The sequence below is a fragment of the Heterocephalus glaber genome, unplaced genomic scaffold, assembly GCF_053883595.1.
Source record: "Heterocephalus glaber isolate CG9 unplaced genomic scaffold, H.glaber_assembly_v1.0 deba00001687, whole genome shotgun sequence".
In the NCBI taxonomy this organism is placed as follows: Eukaryota; Metazoa; Chordata; class Mammalia; order Rodentia; family Bathyergidae; genus Heterocephalus; species Heterocephalus glaber.
In genome coordinates this window covers 14,433,144-14,450,710 of record NW_028258412.1, presented here as the reverse complement: position 1 = coordinate 14,450,710, position 17,567 = coordinate 14,433,144, and the positions used below count along the sequence as shown (strand labels likewise).

At 44.2% G+C, this 17,567-nt stretch overlaps 1 protein-coding gene across 1 annotated transcript in view; it reads left to right on the top strand.

Moving 5' to 3' along the window:
• The first annotated feature begins 279 nt into the window (after positions 1–279).
• Positions 280–17,567, top strand: part of Srrm4 (serine/arginine repetitive matrix 4) — a 153,237-nt gene continuing 135,949 nt past the window's right edge. Inside the window, exon 1 of the mRNA XM_004843692.4 lies at positions 280–841. Coding sequence (XP_004843749.2) covers positions 711–841 — 131 coding nt within the window. The 5' untranslated portion in view covers positions 280–710. The remainder of the gene's footprint in view (positions 842–17,567) is intronic.

Genomic DNA, 17,567 nt, shown 5'->3' with positions numbered 1-17,567 from the left:
GTGGTCGCGCCCCGAGGGAGCACAGGAAGGGTTGGAGAAATGCTCGGGATGATGGAGGAGATCAGAGCTCCGGGAAGCAACATTTCCGGCCGGTTCGGTTCAGGGTGCTAGGATAGCTTCTCCGGGGGGTCTGCACTGCAACTCCGTGGCCGCTGGGCCCCGGTGACAGGCGCACGCCCCGCCCTTTCTCCTCCCCAGACCTGCGGGCTTTTGTTATGCAGATGGCGGCGGGAGGCTGAGCCTGGGGAAGGGGGGGTGGGGTGGGGAGGAGAAGAGACAGCGGAGGGGGGAGGAAAGTGCAGCTCGCGCGACCAGCCTCCTCTTCCAACGTCACATTGTGCGAGAGACAAAACCGGGGCGCGCCGGAGCTCACACGCGCACGCACACACCGACCACCCGGTCGCCTCTTCTCTCCTGGCGCTGCCGAGAAAGCCAGCCCTCCTTTCCCTTCCTGGGGCGCGGAGTTCAGCAAGCTTAGAGAGCAGCCCACAGCCACCCAGAAGGCGAAGAAAGCCGGCGGACAAGCCTCCTTTCTCCGCTGCCTGCCCAGACTAGGGCGCCCCATCCCCCGCCCGGAACTCCGATCTCTCCCACCCCACCTCTCTGGGTTTCTCGCCAACAGCGCCCTGAGCCGGGTGTGCCCTCAGTTCAGAATCCACGTTTCAGCACTTCGGACAGCACCCGGACGCCCCGGCCCCTTTGGGTTGGCTATGGCGAGCGTTCAGCAGGGGGAGAAGCAGCTTTTTGAGAAGTTCTGGCGAGGAACCTTCAAAGCGGTGGCCACTCCTCGTCCCGAGAGCATCATCGTTGCTAGTATCACGGCCCGCAAGCCGCTGCCCAGGTAATGACCTCGTTCTGAGCGGGAGAGACCCAGAAAGTACCCCTCTCTGGCCTGTTCTCCAGAACTCTAAAGGGTGGGTGCAGGCAGCTGGGCCAGAGCGCCTGTCTTTTCTGTCACTACTTGGTATCTCCCGCTGGAACATGGGAACTAATTGCTTCAGCAAGAAAGCTCTTGAGAAGTGTCAGAGTCTTTGGGAAGGAGGGGCGGGGCAATGCTCAGCATATACCCCATAGTTTACATTCAAGAGGTTTGGCTTTCTTAGGGTGGGCGGTGCAGCTGGGGTACAACTCGACTGAAAAACTTTCCTCGGTATCACATAGCTCAGAGGGCAGGGGGCAAGGGATGATGGATCTGAGGTAGCTGGGGCAATTGTTGTACAAGAGAAGATGAGAATTGAACCAGCTCAGATGGTGTTTAGAGGTGGCAGCACATTTCTGTCCTCAGCTCAGAAACTAGCGAGCTCTGAACATCTTGACAAAAAGCCCATATGCTGTTCCTTCAGATACACCCCAAACAGCATCCTCCTCCAAGCCTTTCTGGCTGCTGCTGAATTCTCTCCTCCCCAGCATCCAAAACCAGGACTCTGAGCTCAAGAGTCAGACAGGAGCCTTCCAAAATCATGAAGATGGTCTTGGAAGAGTTTTATTTGGGGTTTTCAAGAAGAACCTGATAGCTTGGAACTCAAGAACGGGATCGCATCGTTGGGTAGTGGTGAAAATAATGGGAAGGGAACATAAAGGTAGAAATGAAAGGCAGAAAGAGGAAGAGCAGGGTGTGGGATGGAAAGGAGAAGAGACTGGGGGGAGACAGAAGCATTCCAAGACAGAGAAAACCCAATTCTTTTCATAAATTATTCAACTTGGAGGAGTTTGGCAATGAAAGGAAGAAGGCTGTGCCCTGTGTCAGGGAAAATCAAGACCGCATGAAAAGTGCTGGCTGAGTGGTTCAGTGGCTAAAAAGGAAGCAGTAGATGGGAGGGGTGCTTGGAGGTTATATTAATCTCGGCAGACTACGCTAAGGAATAGATTGAAAATATCTCTGGGAAAGAGCTGTGAGGAGAATGCTTGGTCTGCTACAAGAAAATCTGAACTTTCCAGTGGGTGTGAGGTTGAAGGCAGGTGGGAATCATACCTGAAAAATGAAACCCATACTGGGGAACTTTTTTCCAGTATAATAGAAGCTCATGCAGTTCTTTAGAAAAATGGATGTCCCATGTTCGAAACAGGGATGAAACAAGAAGCATGACAGGCCAGTAGGATGTAGCAAGCTGCAAGCAGCAGCCGGTATTTGCAGAGGGGAAGGAGGGGGACCCCTGACACATGCTGGATAGGGAAGGGGAACAATAACATTGAGTGTCATTAAAAGCTGATGCTGCTCTGCTTGGAAGGAGGTTCTTTGTAGAGAGTTTTGACGTCAGCAGTTTCATCTTCCTGGTTTTCTGCCATCCCTTCCACATCTGTAGTGCACCCACTGTTGGCAGGGCAGGTGCTGCATTGGCCAAAGAAAATGCCCTTGTAGGGGGGACTAGCGGAAATTGCATTGGAGACTAGAAGTGTGGCATTTGGCCCAGTCTTCCATCAATCTTAGGGGTACAGAGGAAGAAAAGAAATTTCAGAAAAGTATGTATAATGTCTACCGTGATTGGTAATTTCATGCTCTGTCTTTCTGTTACTGACATACCCTCTTCTTGGTCATAGTCTCAATCCTATGAATTGTCTAAAAAGTCTCTTAACCCTCATGCTTTCTGAAGCTCTAAGCTATTTCTAATTTAATCTGTCTGGGACATTTTATCTGTCTGCGACACACACACATACAGACACCCTCTTCTGGTATCATTTCACTGATGGTGCCTTTTTAATGGCCTGGGTCTCAGTACCCCTGCAAACCACCTCTAAGGTAAAAGTCCGAGATCTATGTCCTTTGTTTATGTCACGCTAGAAAGATCCTGTTCAATACTGCTGTGACAGGTGTGGCCTCGCTGTAGAATGGATTTCAGATGTGTAATGTTTTTCTAGATTTGAGGTGAAGAGTGAGCAGGGAACATTTGTAGTCAAGTCCTCAGGAAAGGCTGGGATTGAGTTGTCTCTTAACAGACTGGCTATAAAACCTGAATCACTCCATTCTCCGCCAGGCCAGCCACATCCAGTGACTGTCAATTTCCACTTCCTTTCCAATGTTCTATACACACTTAAGGGTAAAAGCCCCATGTTTCCAAAGCGATCTTAGGATGAAAAAGGAGGGCACTGGCAGAGCCCCAGTGATTTCTTTTAGAGGCAACCTGAGGACTTGGTCTCATCAAAATTGTTTAGTTCCGTGAGTCAAGCTCAGCTCACAGTCAGTAGACCGGTGCAGATAACTGCAAGAAGAGAGAGGAGAAGGTCAGAGAACCACTAGCCAGTCTCGTCCCTCTCACTACTTACTATTTGTTTATAGATAGGCAGGGCTCCCTGAGTGAGCTTCTCTAGGCTATGTTAAGTCTATCTTTGAGGATAATTTAGCTCCGAAATGGAAAGTACTTGCAATTTGTTGATTTCACAGCAGCATGCATACATCCATCCTACAACTGCACTCCAAACAAAATCCCCCTCAGTCCCTCCTGCCTTCCTTTCCACTTCAGGGAGGCATACTTGATGAGGCAATAGCGTTACAATGTATCAAACTGCAAGCAAATGTCTGACTCAAATGTCAAAGCAGTAGAGCAAAGTAGGAAACAGTATATCATAATGGGATCCGGCTGACTTGAGCAGAAGTCAGCCTGGAATTCTGTTTGGTTTACTGAGCATCCTGAGCAAGTGGATTTACCTCTCTGAGTCAGCTTGAGAAGCAAAGTAGTATTTGCCACTGGAGACAGTGCCCTGTGAGGATTGAGTCAGTTAAAACGCTCTCTACCCTTGGAGGGTGGGGTGGGGCTGTCTATTAGACATTGTTCCTATAACAAAGAATAACAGCTAGAAAGCGGAAGTCAACAGTTCCTCTGGTATTATGTTTTCCATGCTTACCCCATTTCTCTTTCAAATAAGCTGACAGTGAACATTTCAAGATTTCAACTTCTGACAGGCAAGTACATTGAGATGGAATTGATGCATGGGGTGAACTGGAGGGTAGAACTCTAATTTCTTTCCCCAGGAAAAGTTAGCTGCTTTCTCATCTGACTGTTTAGTTAGGGGAGGGGCACTATGAAGATTCTGAATCGATTGGTACAACATCCTTATGGACTATTCTTTTGGTTTGTATAAAGAAGACTAGGTATTGCTAGTCAAGAAAAAACTCCAACTCCTTGCAAAAGCACAACTCGAAGTTGTGTTATCAAATCTACAGTGACTGTATAATTTATAGCCCATATCAAGAAGTTTTTATGAATGCAAAAGGGTTGTTGTTAGGAATTGTTTCAAGATGGAAAAAATCTAACAGAGATTATCCCAGGCAAATGGGCTGAGGGTCATCATAGTTCAACCTCAGCCTGTATCAACTGGATGGAAGCCAACATGAATCAGGAAGCTACGTGCAGCACAGTGACCTCTTTCATCACCACCAAAGAAGTCGTGCTGCTTGGTATTAACTTAATTCCCTTTGTTAATGACTTAGTTCAGAAAAGTTGGTACGTAAGAAGTTTCGGCTCAGTGAAAACCTAGTGTTTGAAGCCAGCTCAAAGCATAATATATCGATGAATACTTGTAGCTGGAGACTTAATGAACATGTAAAAATCATTTGAAATTAGCACATTAATTGTTTGCAGATACATGAGTATTTGTAAAGGGTTAGAATAGTGGCCCCGGTAAATAGAGTAAGCATTCCCTTTACAATTCTTTTGGCACGCTATTAATTTTCTTCAAAAAATCCTTTCTATGCAGAATAGTCCAGAAGCAGACTTCAGCCCAGTCCCTGTCCAAAGGATCATAAATTCCAAACATCGGGATTTTACTGGACCAAGGGAAAGATGGCCAAATTTCGAGGCAGAACAAAATGCCTTTTAACTGTTTAATTTGAGACTTCCCTCAGTTCCAAAAGATCAGTTAGTACATTTTGCTGACTCTATCCTGGGGAACGGGGTGAGGGACAGCTGGGCGGTACTTTTCTGACAGCTTGTGGTTAAGAGCCAATGTACTGAGGGTCACAGAGAATGCTTGTCCTGGTGATGAAAGACCACTTTTTTGTGGAAAGGAGTGTTATTGCTCGGGTCAAACCTTTCTCCATCTGAAAGATGAAATTTGTTGAACGAGCATCATGAGTTGATGGAGGGGTCATTTCTGGTGTTCTCCTGTGTTCCCTTTGGCAGCCGTGCACTCTTAGAGAACTGGGATGTGGGAGATGTTCAGTGGATGTTGGGTGCATTGATTGAACGAGTACACAGGCCTGAAGCCAGCAACAGATTAGCTCTCTCCCAGCCCCACCTCCCACTCTGACATACATGTGGGGTTTCTGATCAATGCAGCTGAACGACAGACATGCTACAAATAGATTCAACTCTCCCTAGCGTCAGAATGAGGCTCCCTAGATAGAGACGCCTGTCTGGCGCAGTGAGTAGACATTAGCTAGTACAGCAGTGGGGCAGGAGGCTGGACTAAACTCCATCTGAAAGCGTCTTCCAAGCTGGTGGGTCCCCTCACCCCTACCTTCACTCTGCGCCATCGAAAAGGGGGCACATCCCTAAAATCCTAACTCCTAGCATGCGGAAAGAAGCCCTGGGCATGTGTCTTCCACACAGGAGCACTTCAGGCATGCTGCAGGGCCACAGTAAAATTTAAAAATAGCCTTTCTTTCAGAGTAGCTGCATTTACCTTCCTGTGAGGTAGAAGAATTCGCAGGGGCTTAGCAAAACCGGCGCTCTCTGATACCTTTTCATTAAGACTTTCTCTGAGGTGTAAGAGAGTATTTCTAAGATGGAGAAAATAGAATTGTGGAAAGAATTTGGGCTCCAGTGTCAGCTCTACTTAGTTTCAAGCCCTGCTTTGTCACTCTTTGGACCTCAGTTTGCCCATGTGTGAAATGGTCTTCTCCTGGGGTTGTAGTGAGGTGTGAATGAAACACTGATATGAAACAGCATGGCACAGTGCCTGGTACAGACCAAGACTGCCTTAAAGTAGATGCTCTTCTGTATCAGGCGCCACCTGATGGGTTGCGCAAGGAGAAATGCTCAGCCCCCTCACTACCTGGTTTGGTGGTGTTTGCTTTTGATGCTCAGCCCATTGCCTCTCAACTTCTCCAATGCTCTGTTTTCATTTGTGAATAATTTTGGAGTTTCCTAAAGAGCTCTGGACCCCCATGGCAAACTAACGAACAGGGATGCTTCCGCTCACTGTTTGCAAACACTAACTGGCTGCGATGATTTTGTCAAGTGACTTGACCTTCTCAATCTTGGTTCTCACTTCTATAAAATGGGGCTGACAGTAGCAGCCAGCCCCAAGAGGTGTTGGGAGGACCAAACGAGCTCATTCATGGAAGGCGCCGCCTGGCACACAGGAAGGAATCCATCAAGGTTAGCTCATTACTACTAATAAGTTACAGTTTTTATTATTACCACATTCCAGGCCAAGCCAGGAGGAAAAGATGAATGAAATGTACTCCATCCCTTTGAAGGCTCTGGAGTTTAGCAGCAAAGGTAGAAAAAACACGTGGATAATATAAAGACAAGGGAATGTGGAAAAACAGAGAAAGGAAACACCCTCAGCAAGGCATGGAGTCTCTCGCTTAATTTCCACGGTGTGTCTTTAATGATCTGATCTGTAAAATGGGTGTGAATCTTCTATTTCATCAATTTTAACTACCAGTGCAAGGAATAAACAGAGTGTTCTGGAAGACTGTTTCTTTTCCCAGGAGAAAAAGCAGTTTAAACCATGTTGGGGGAAATTACCTACTGAGGAGCTGTTGGTACTAATGAAGGGGAGCTGTGGAAGGGAACATATAACATAAAATTTTTAACTTTCTTGCCATTGGCTCAAGGATGCAGTCTCTGGTGCAGGCCACCATATTTCTCACCCTTCATATTATAACTACAGCAAATCTGAAATTCAGTTCCAGTGTCCATTCCTTGACCAGCCACTGATGACAAAAGCCCAAGGTAAAATCAACCCCAGGGGACTAATGAATGCAAGGAGTGGAAGAAGTTGGTATTTGGTTAGAAATATTAAGCTATATTTTCCTTACTGTATTGCGATATTACTCAATATAGCAGCAAATAATGGTCAGGAAGTCCCTGCTCTTGTCGAGGGAAAAGACAATGGAGGAACAAATCAATCAATAAATGGTAGAATATCTGATGGCAACAAGAGCTTTAAAGAAGACTAAAGGAGGAGAAAGGAACACAGGCCAAGGCAAGGAGCAGCTTTGTTGGATGGAGTGGTTAAGACATGGATGAAGCAAGGGAGCAAGCTGTGAGGATAAATGGGGGAATGGGTTTGAGGCAGAGGGGCCAACATGTGCAAAGGTCCTGAGGTAGAGATGTGCATGGAATATTTGAGAAAAGCAAAGAGGACAGCATAGCTGAAGCAGTATGAGTGAGAGAAGAATGACTGAAGGTAACTCCCAAGATGGAGGCAGAGAACAGATCAAATCAGGTCTGGCAAGCTTCTTAAGGACTTCCCAGACCCTTAGCTCCTAACCTCCCAGGGGGCTTCTGTCCTCTTAGTCAGGGCCCTGGGTCTGATCTGCTCCTCTAGGATCACCCCCCCAACTCCAGTACAGTCAGGGATGACTTTAAACAGCAGCTCAGAAACTGAGCTGGGCCCCTCCATGTGTTATGGACAAGCGTGAAATTTACCGTCTTTCTGATTGTGATCCATCAGATTAGGAAATTGAAAAAGATGCTGTTTAGACTTCCAAATCGCAGCAGTAAATTTTGTTCCCATGGCAGCAACAAGAGTTTGGTCTACCTTTCTCGTCCACACACGCAAAACTAGGCTATCTTTTGCGCTCCCTGCACTCCCTTGGGGCCTCGGTCTGCTCTCGTCTCCCTGTCTCTCTCTCCTCTTCCCCTCCACTTCCCATTTGAAATTTTGCTGAGGGAGCTCCCATATGCCACAGCCCATGTGTGGAGCTCCGTGAAGTCAAATGCTGAATTAAGATGGCATAGAGATGAAGCCAAATCAAATCCAGGAACAATGCTGAACCCTAAAACAATTATTAAGTAATTCATATCGTCACGTGTCTGTTCAAAATAAATATTCAGATCCTCTGGACACAAGTGTTTCTCATCCAGGGAACCCCTAGTTGCTGGATTCCCTGGGCTAACATGTCCCTGACAGAGTCACTGAGCAGAAACACAGATGGGTCACCGCTCCCTGGCTTCATTCAGAATTAAGCTTAGGCAAGTGAGCTCGAGTTTTATGAGCCAGTTATACTCCTGCAGGAAAAGAGGAGCCTGAAATGTGTGTCTTCATGGTGTGTGCATGCACTCACTTGTGGTAGGAAAGTGCACACGGGACTCTTTATGATACAATGTGCCCTGGCCTGTGCTGACGACTCCAGACAGGCATCTATAAGACCCTATTTTACATCTGAGGAAAGTGAGGCTGCGACAGAAGTCACCTGTTCACAAATGCCTGAGTGTCAAGAGTCAGAGCTGGACTGAGAACCTGGAGTTCTCATCTTAAGTTATGGTGAAGTTCACTTTGCAGAACAGGAGAAGCTGAGTCCAGCGTGGTGGGGGTGGGTGGGAGGGATTTATCCAAGGTCACACAACTTGCCAGTGAGTGAGGAACCAAAGCCAGCAACTGCCATTTGCAAGTGTGTTCTTCCCCATTGGCTGTACTGCCTGTCACTGGTTTGCGCTGTAAGGTTGTGGGTGTGGTTGTGGGTATTTTTTACACATTACTCGTCTTATTTTGTGTCCAGTCATCTCAGGGAATTGCCATTTCTATAATACCCCTTCTGCCACTTACAGTGACCCTAGCATCTTCTACCTTTACTCCCATTATATCCATTCTCCACAAAGACCCTGAAGAACCTCTTGGAAAATCAAGTCAGTGCCTGTAAACCTTCCCTCCCTTCATCTAAAACCTCATTGCTTTCCCATGGTTATTACTGTGTAGTCTGACTCCCTGGTAAGGCCAGTACATCTCTTCATATTCCAGCCTCTGCCTGCATCCTCAAGATCATTTCTAAAATGTCCCTTCCTCCTTCTCTCTGTCTTTCTTAACTGCATCCTGTTCCTTTTAGTTACACAAATTTTCCATGTTTCTTCCTGCCGCAGGACCCTTGAACATGCTACCAGAAGACCTCTCCCTGTGCCTAATTTACACCCATTCCCCTTTCAGATCTCAGCTGAAAAGCCATTTCTTTGGGAACTTCTTCCACAAATCTGCATATTATTGCATAACCTCCATCACAGATTTTCTTTTTTCTCTCTTTTCAATATGTTTATAAATTAATTGATTTAGGCACGTGTTAGTCTTTCCCAACAGATTAAGACAGGAACTGCATCTGTGTGCTCAATGTTGTATTGCTTTCACCTGATCCATGGCATGGGAGGGGGGCAAACAAATGTTGGTTGAGTACAAAAAGAGTAGCGTTTCCTCTTTATCTAATCACTTTCAGACCTAAGATGGTGAATTGTCTGGAATTACTGCTATCATTTGGATATTAAGCATCTCACAAAGTCCCACGTGTTAAAGGCTTGGTCCCCGGTATGGTACTATTGGGAGGCCTTGGAAACTTTAAGAGGAGGAGTCAAGTGGGAGGTCTTCTGATCATTGATGGTGCATCCTTGACGGCTACTGTGGGGCCCCCGTCTCTACCTTTTCACTTCCCTGCCCATGAGGTGATGGACTGGAGCCACCAAAACCATGAGCCAAAATAAGCCTTTTCTCTTCAAAAGTTGATCAGGTATTTGTTATACTAATGCAAAGCTCACTGGCACAATTGCCAATATTCAGACACAGCAATGTAATTTCCTTTGATCCACAAGAGAACTGTTTGAATTACTGAGGCTGGGGACTGTTTGTTCCATCTCTTGCACCATCTAGTACCCTATACCATGGCCCATGGTTTGGTGAGTGAATAATCAGTGAGGTTGATACAGCCATGAGCTTTGTACAGATAAGGTAACTCAGACTTACAGAATGACACTACCAAAACAGGGGCTAAAGGGACTTTAGAGATCTTCCAATCCCTTCATTTTACATGCAGAAAACTGAAGGGAGTGTTTTACCATGTGCATACTAAAATATTAGACCAACAGACTATTAGAGACTATGTCTCTAATTTATAAATAAATACATAACTGGAGTTTCATTCTCAAATTTTCTTGTAGAAATACAAGATCAAAATAGTATGGCCCATTGATCTAACTCAGCTCCTCTTTTTGTAGATGCCCACGGTCTGTGTCCTGAGGCAGCCTCAGTGAGTCAGGGTTCAGGGAAGTGGTGTTTGCCATACCTCATAGTTCCTGTTTGCACTTCTCAGGGGCAGTGAGGTGATCAGACACCTGCTCTGTCTTGCCACCCCCCCGCCCCCGCCACTGTGAGATATGGCACCCTGCCCTGGAAGGGCCTCCCGTGGCATATGCTGCCCGGTGACTGGTGTGGGGATCCTGAGATGCCCGTCTGCACCCAGCCTGTGCCTGGCAGAGCAGGTGAACAGCTCTGGCTGTTTCTGAGATCAGATTTCAGGGCTTCCAGAAGATAAAGGGTTTTTATTTGGCCAGCTTCCCAGCCCAGCCTCTCTTCCACTGACCAGGTGACAGGTGACAGGTGATTCTGGAGCTCACCCTGCTTCCAGAGAGGGGGCTGCCATCTGAGCAATAGTGCAGGGTGGGCTCAAGGCCATATTTATCGTGAGAACAGTCACTTGTGACAGGAAGGATGAGACACTGTTGTCACCATGACACCTCCCAGTGGTGATCTCTCTGCAGACCACTGTCATCTAACTATAGTGAGGATGGGAGGGCAACCAGAGGGACCCTCAAGGACTCATACAGTCTCACCACTCTATAGATGGAGGAACAGAGAGGCACAAAAGAGCCAAGGGCATTGGGGGCCAAGTGAATCCCAGAGCTATAGCTGAAATACAGGCCACCTGATATCAGTCTGAAGATAACACACCTTTCAGAGTTCCCTGGGGAACTCATTGTAAAATCATGGTCATTTCCCACATTCATAATATTTTCATGTTTTTGGAGAAATTGGTTCATAATCTACCCTTTCATCCATTTGTCATACATTTATTCATGAGACCCTTTCCTCCTTCCACTGATTTATTTATCTACCACCTAGTCATCCATCCATCCATCCATCCATCCATCCATCATCTACCCTTTATTCATCTACTGGTCAAAGAACCACTAATTTATTCATTCACTCATTTATAATTTAACCCAACCATTTACTTATTCTCCAATTATTTGTTCCTTTATCCGTTCTCTATTTTCTTTGCCTTTCATCCATCCATTCATCCAAACCTATATTAAGCATCTATTTTGTGTCCACTACTTCCTCATGCTGTATTTATGGTAAAATAAAATTTATTCCATTTAATTGATGATAAGAAGTAGCTTCTCAGATAATTTTTTTTTAAGACCACCAGACATACAGCCTGGTTGAAGTTGATCTCCCAATCTTGTTTATTTCCAGAACACTTACTGGCCATTGTAGGTTTGCTTTTCTTCTCCAATGTTTTTTTTTTGCCATAGAGATTTATGTGATTACATATTATATTCATCTCAAAAACAAAGAATCACAACAATATCCATGATCCTTTTTTTAAATTTCCACAAAGGGATTTTACATCTGCCTTCCAATGGTTCATTCATGAGTTCATCCAGCATCAAACTTCTACCATATGTAAAACCTATCAATAAAATATCTCTAATTCTCATGCTCATATTGTGGCATAGGAGTCATCTTCATAAATACCTAACAATTAGAAAACACAGAAGAAGTTAATATTGTCAAAAAGAGAATTAAAGTCAGAGTTGATAAAATGACTTGCTCAAGGCCATGCAAGTTATTAGTAATGCCATGCAATTTTAGATGCCTCCTAGACATAAACTGAGCTCTGTGTTATGCAATTAATAGATATTGTTTCACTAAAGCCTCACCCCAACTCTGTGTACTCTAGTACATGTCATTTCCCCATTTTATAGACAGTGGATGTGAAACTGTGTGTAAGCAATTTGGCCAGAATTAGCACCTTGTAAGATCAGAGTTAGGACCACAGCCCAGCTGTGCTTGCTGCCATGTGAAACTTTACCTTGATTCAAAGTCCCAGAGCACAAAACGTCACTGAGAATGCCCCACCACCCTCCTGTTTTCTGGTGTCTAGATGATTACTGAAGTAGAAGCACAACTCAGGAGTGGGTTTGGCCAAAGTAGATGTGGAATGCTTGGAGGTGAGGCTGCCTTCATGGGTCTGAGAGATGTTGCTAGTTTATTGATGGTTCCCTCCTGCACTGAGAAATTACTCAGAAGGAGAATCAGCAGCCCAGCCAGAAAGGATTATCAAACCCCCCATGAAGAGGAATAACCCTTCTAGACAAGGTGACAAGAGATGTTATTAGTTAACCATATGTGTTCTTGACCAGAACTAAATTCAAAGATGGCACCCCAGAGGGACATGAATTGAATTGCTAATATGGTAAATGTGTGTGTGTGTGGGGGGGGGAGTTAGACATTTGTTAAGCACCAGGACTTACCAGCCATATCCACTTCCTTACATTTGCTTTTTAGGTGATTGAAAAGTGCCTCTTACATGGCATGTGAGAACAGGCCCAGATAGGTTATTTTATCTGCACAGAGTTGTCCCAGCTTAGCAGAGCTTTGTCCGTTGCTTATCAGTCCACACATGTAGCCACAGAGACATCCATCATCCCTGCTCATGTGACATCTTTCTGTTCTTATGGGATCTCCCCCCCCCCCCAGATCTAGAGGCAACCTCTTTCTACTCAGAGAACTCTTTCTTCTTTTGTGTTTCTTCAAGACTCTTTCCTAAGTCCATATACCCCTTTTCCCTAAGGACTTCGACTTTTCTGAAAAGCAAAAGCTAAAACACTCTCATGTTCTTCCCATTTTCAGCCCTGACACATGCCTCCCTGAGGCAATGAGGGTAGATAAAACTGATCACCTTCTTAAATGGTAAGAAAAGAAGTGCAAAAATATAGGGAGAAAAAAATCTTCCTAGATCAGTACCTCAAAACATTATCCCTTTTCAATGCAATATCTCCTTTAAGCCCCTCACGCTTTTGAGATGGGTACTGTTATTATCTCCAGTTTACAGATGAGGAAGTTGAAGCATTTAGATGTGATGTGACTTCCTCGAGGTAATAGCAGGAAGTAGGTGGCCAAGCTTATAAAATACTTATAGACTGGTTTTCAAAAAATTGATGTCTAAGAACACTCAGAAAATCAGCAGTTGTGCTGATCAGAGCATTATCAGTTGGCATCTACTTTAGGTGGGCACCTCCTTATACATTAGAACCTAAGACTCATGTAGTTCAGTCTCTGAGAAGACTACACTCATTACCGAAGACAAATGTTCAGAGAGGAGAGAGAATACCTTAGAACGCCAGCCAAGCTACAGAGCTAGGTAGCTGAGTGGGAGGCTGGGAGGGCAGAGCTCCATAGAAGGTCAACAGCTACAATCAATAGGTAGCGATTGCCAGAAACATTGTGTTGAGACAGTTACTAAGGTTATGCCTGAGATCAGTAACAGAGTTCTTTGATCAATTGGTGATGTCTGTCATTGGTGCAGGAAAGGGAGGCAGTGGTATGTCTTCTCTGTGTTGATCTTTTTATGGGGGAAGGGGATGCTATATCATTTGCTGCAGCATGTTGGTGCCATGCTTTTTATATTCCATAATTCATTTCATATTCATCATAGGATCCCCTTTCCCCACCGCCACACATTTTGCTGATGAGAAAAGTGATGTCACTTGCCCAAGGCTAAGCTAGTCAGAGGCTAACCAGCTCTGATAATTACTGTTAAATACATAAACCATTAAGTTGATGAATAGAAATGTCAATAGAGGAACAATGCTGGAACCTGTTAATTAGTGTGTAAATGTATATATTTGGCCACAGGGTTTTGTCTTATTTATCTCCATACTCCCAGCAAATAGTACTGGGCTCAGGACATAACTGGTGCCCAATACGTATTTGCTTAGAACTGTTAATAGACACTGTGCTCGACATGTTGGGGAGGTGATTTAGAGAATAAGGGGTTTGGCTTTCCATGTAATGGAAAAGCATCTAGCTCAAGATTTGCTGCGAACTAGGTACACAATTAATATTTGAATCAATGAGGGCTAGAGGAATTGGGCACTGGGTGGCATGTAGAAGATGAAAGGGAGACAGTCTTGGTGAAGACAAATCAAGGACATTCTCGATCTATCTTGAAGGATAGAAGGGGCCCAGGGACCAGCCTGCACACTGCTGAGCCTCAGAATGCTAAGCTAAGGGGCATTTCAGGATCCCTTCAGGCAAGTAAAGGATAAGGGTCCTGTACCCAGGAGCTCTTGCTGGCTTTGTGTATGGTGTCCAGGTGCAGGGTGCCGGGAGACTCTGGAAGCTGGGCTCAGACTCAGCACAACATCAGCTTTGTCTTGCCTGGAGCACCTGAGTGCCATGGGGGAATACAGAAGGCAAAAGGGAGGAGTCACCTCAGGGAGCTCAATTGTCTCTTGCCACATCTTCTCCCAGCTTTTCCCTGTGCTAAGTTGAGGATGATTTATCTTACCTAAAGAAAAGTTGGTACAGTATACTGCATTTTTGGAGGGTTTTAAATTATGAAATAGGGAGAATGGTTTCTTTCCATTTCACAGGTAAGAAAACTAAGACTAATAGAGTTATTTATACTAATAATGACAAGAGTCCATGTTAAAGATTATATTAATCATTTTGCATGTATTAATTCATGAAAGCCTCACAATCCCCTGCAAGATGGGAGAATCCATACCTCTATCTCACAGATGAGGAAACTGAAACTCAGAGAGGTCAAAGCGTTGTCAAACTTACTGCCATTTGATTCCAGGGCTCATGCTCCTGAACTGTTGTGCTATCTTACTACTTTGTCAATGAACTTACTAAGTAATGATTTCCATTTAAATAGTGTTTTACATTTTCCAAATATTTTATATATTTGCAAATTTCATTGCATTGTGTTCTAATGCTATAAGCTAGGTGGAATAGGTATTATTTTTTCTTACATCCTTTGACAAATCAAAAATAATGCCAGTCCTTGGAAAGGTACTTCCTGTTCTGCTTCCGATGGTAGTGTTGTATTTATGACTCATGATACTTTGTACCTTGTACAGTGTGTGGAATCTGGTAATTTGTACAACCCAGCAAAATGACTCCTATACTATCCTATATTTCACTTCCCCAAACTTCAATTTTATCAATTGTAAAATGGGAGGAAGTAACTTTCCCTCAGGGCCACTGTGAAAATTGGAGATGATATGTTGGAAAAGAGTCTAACACATCTCATCACATCAAAGAAGCACAATACACTGCAGCTACCCAGCCTCACACCTAGAGTCATTTTACAAGAGTGAGCAAATACTTCTCTTGATGATTTTCCTTAAGGACAGAAGTGAATAATTACCAGGTAATTGGCTGGAGTTACCTAGTCATGTATAACCAAGGAGTACCACAGGTTTATTTTTAGCATCCCCTTCTGAACTTTTTTTTTTTGGTACCGGGGATTGAACTCAGGACCTTGCACTTGCAAGGCAGGCGGCGGAACCACTGAGCTAAATCCCCGGCCCTCCCTTCTGAACTCTTGTATAGTTACTGGAAAGGAAGGAACTCAGGCCCAGGAGCCCCGAAATCTCCAATATATTTGATGGCCATGGACTCTGTGTTTCCAGTGAGTAAATGTGTACTGATCATCTTGTGCTGTTGGTCTCTATTTTGGCAAGGCCAGACTAGAATGTTATCTAGGATTGGGTTAAACTGTTTCTAAATGCAAGAAGCATTTAGGCAACTCTAGGAAAGAGCAGGGAAAACACATTTACCATTGGAACTTAGATTTTGTGATTACAAGTCATCTAGCCATGCATAGCTGTATCCTTGAGCTGTAATTATGCTTGTTCTGAGTTTTCTCAAGAAACAGAGAAAGAGGCAGTTTGCCAGATCCTACCCTAAAGTGGAAGCTTAATACTACACACAGTCATGGGACTCTTTGGCAAATGGAGGAACTTGGTAAGGAGTGCCACTGGAGAGGTGAGGACTCCCTTTCCACTCCAAACTGCTTTTTAATGAATCCTTTAGACCACTGAAATCAATTCCCAGTCTTCCCCTTCTACCAAGGAACATTCTGTGACCATGTGAGGAGTCTGCTAGCTGAATATACCATGGAAACACTTTAAAGCTTTTTTTGGCATATCCCAACTGCCAGGGTTTTAGAGCTGTTATTAAGTGAAATAAGGGTTACTTGAACACTTGTTGTGATACAGTTGCAAAATTCCATCTAATAACGGTGATGCCTACTAAGTGACTAATGGGAGGGCAGCATATACGTTATGGATACACTGTGAAAAGGAATGATTCAAGTCCTAGGCAGAATTTAGCAGGAAAACATCAGATTTAATGATGCTACTCAGAAAGCTGTGCAATTTAAAAGTTATGACTTGTCAATTTCTGAAATATTCTATTTTTTAAATTTCTGGACCACACTTGATTGTGGGTAAGTGAAATCTCAGAAAGCAAAACCATAGGTAAGGAGGTGGCCACTACATATTGTTATTCCCATTTTGTGGATAAATCCTCTAAAACAGAAAGTAACCTGATCAAGATCCCACAGCTAGAAAATGCTAGAGCCAGGATCTGAATACCACTCCAACTCTAAACCCTATGCTCCTGACCATGAGACCACACTGCCTATGTGAAGTACAACTTTCAAAGTTTGCACATGTGTGTGAGGGGGTGTTAAACATGATGATAGACAAAGTGCTTAGCTCAGTTGCCTGTGACATCCTTGATGCTCATTGTGTTGTTTAGAAAAAGAATACAAGCAGAAACAAAATCAACAACCATAAGGTTTCTCTTTGATCTTTGAGAGTCATTTCCTTTGACTATTTTTACCTTTTCAAACTGGTATCCCAGCCATTCATTTGCACAATCTGTGAGCATGTTTACTGTGTTTTATGTGCTGGTCAAGTGCTAGACATTTGGTATATAAAGATAAACTAGATATTCTCCCTGCTCTCAAGAAGCAAAGTCAGAGAGTGGGAGATATTAATTCTCCAAATTTTTGGAGATTCTGAGAAAGGGCACCAGCGTTGCCAGAAATTGGTTGGCCAGTTGGGATGGAATAGAAACCCAACAAATTGAAAGGGCCTGTTTCCATTTTCAAATCAAGAAAATAGGTGGGTAAGAGAAACTGTACTTTATTATTTGTGTCTCTTCAGAAAGATTTTCCTTTCCTTTATAAAGACAAATCTGTAGTCTTCTCCATACCATTTAAGGCCATGATCGATGCAATTATACTTCTGTTATTCTGGACACCATGACTGGTGCAGGGAATTACTTCTCACACTAGGAGAATCTCAACCTTTCTCTGGCATCACATCCAAGGGACAGTGTCTCTTCTCTGGACTCTGGTGGTGAGAAAGGCCATGCTGGTCAAGTGTACTAACAGTAATACCAACATTCATTGAGTGTTTACATTAGTGCCAGTGTTTCTGCTGTGTTGCTCAGTCCTGTGTTTAAAGTATATTACTTCACCCTTACAACCATCCTATATAAAGTGGGTACATTTTCATTGTCTTCATTTTACAATAAAAAGATCTGGAGCT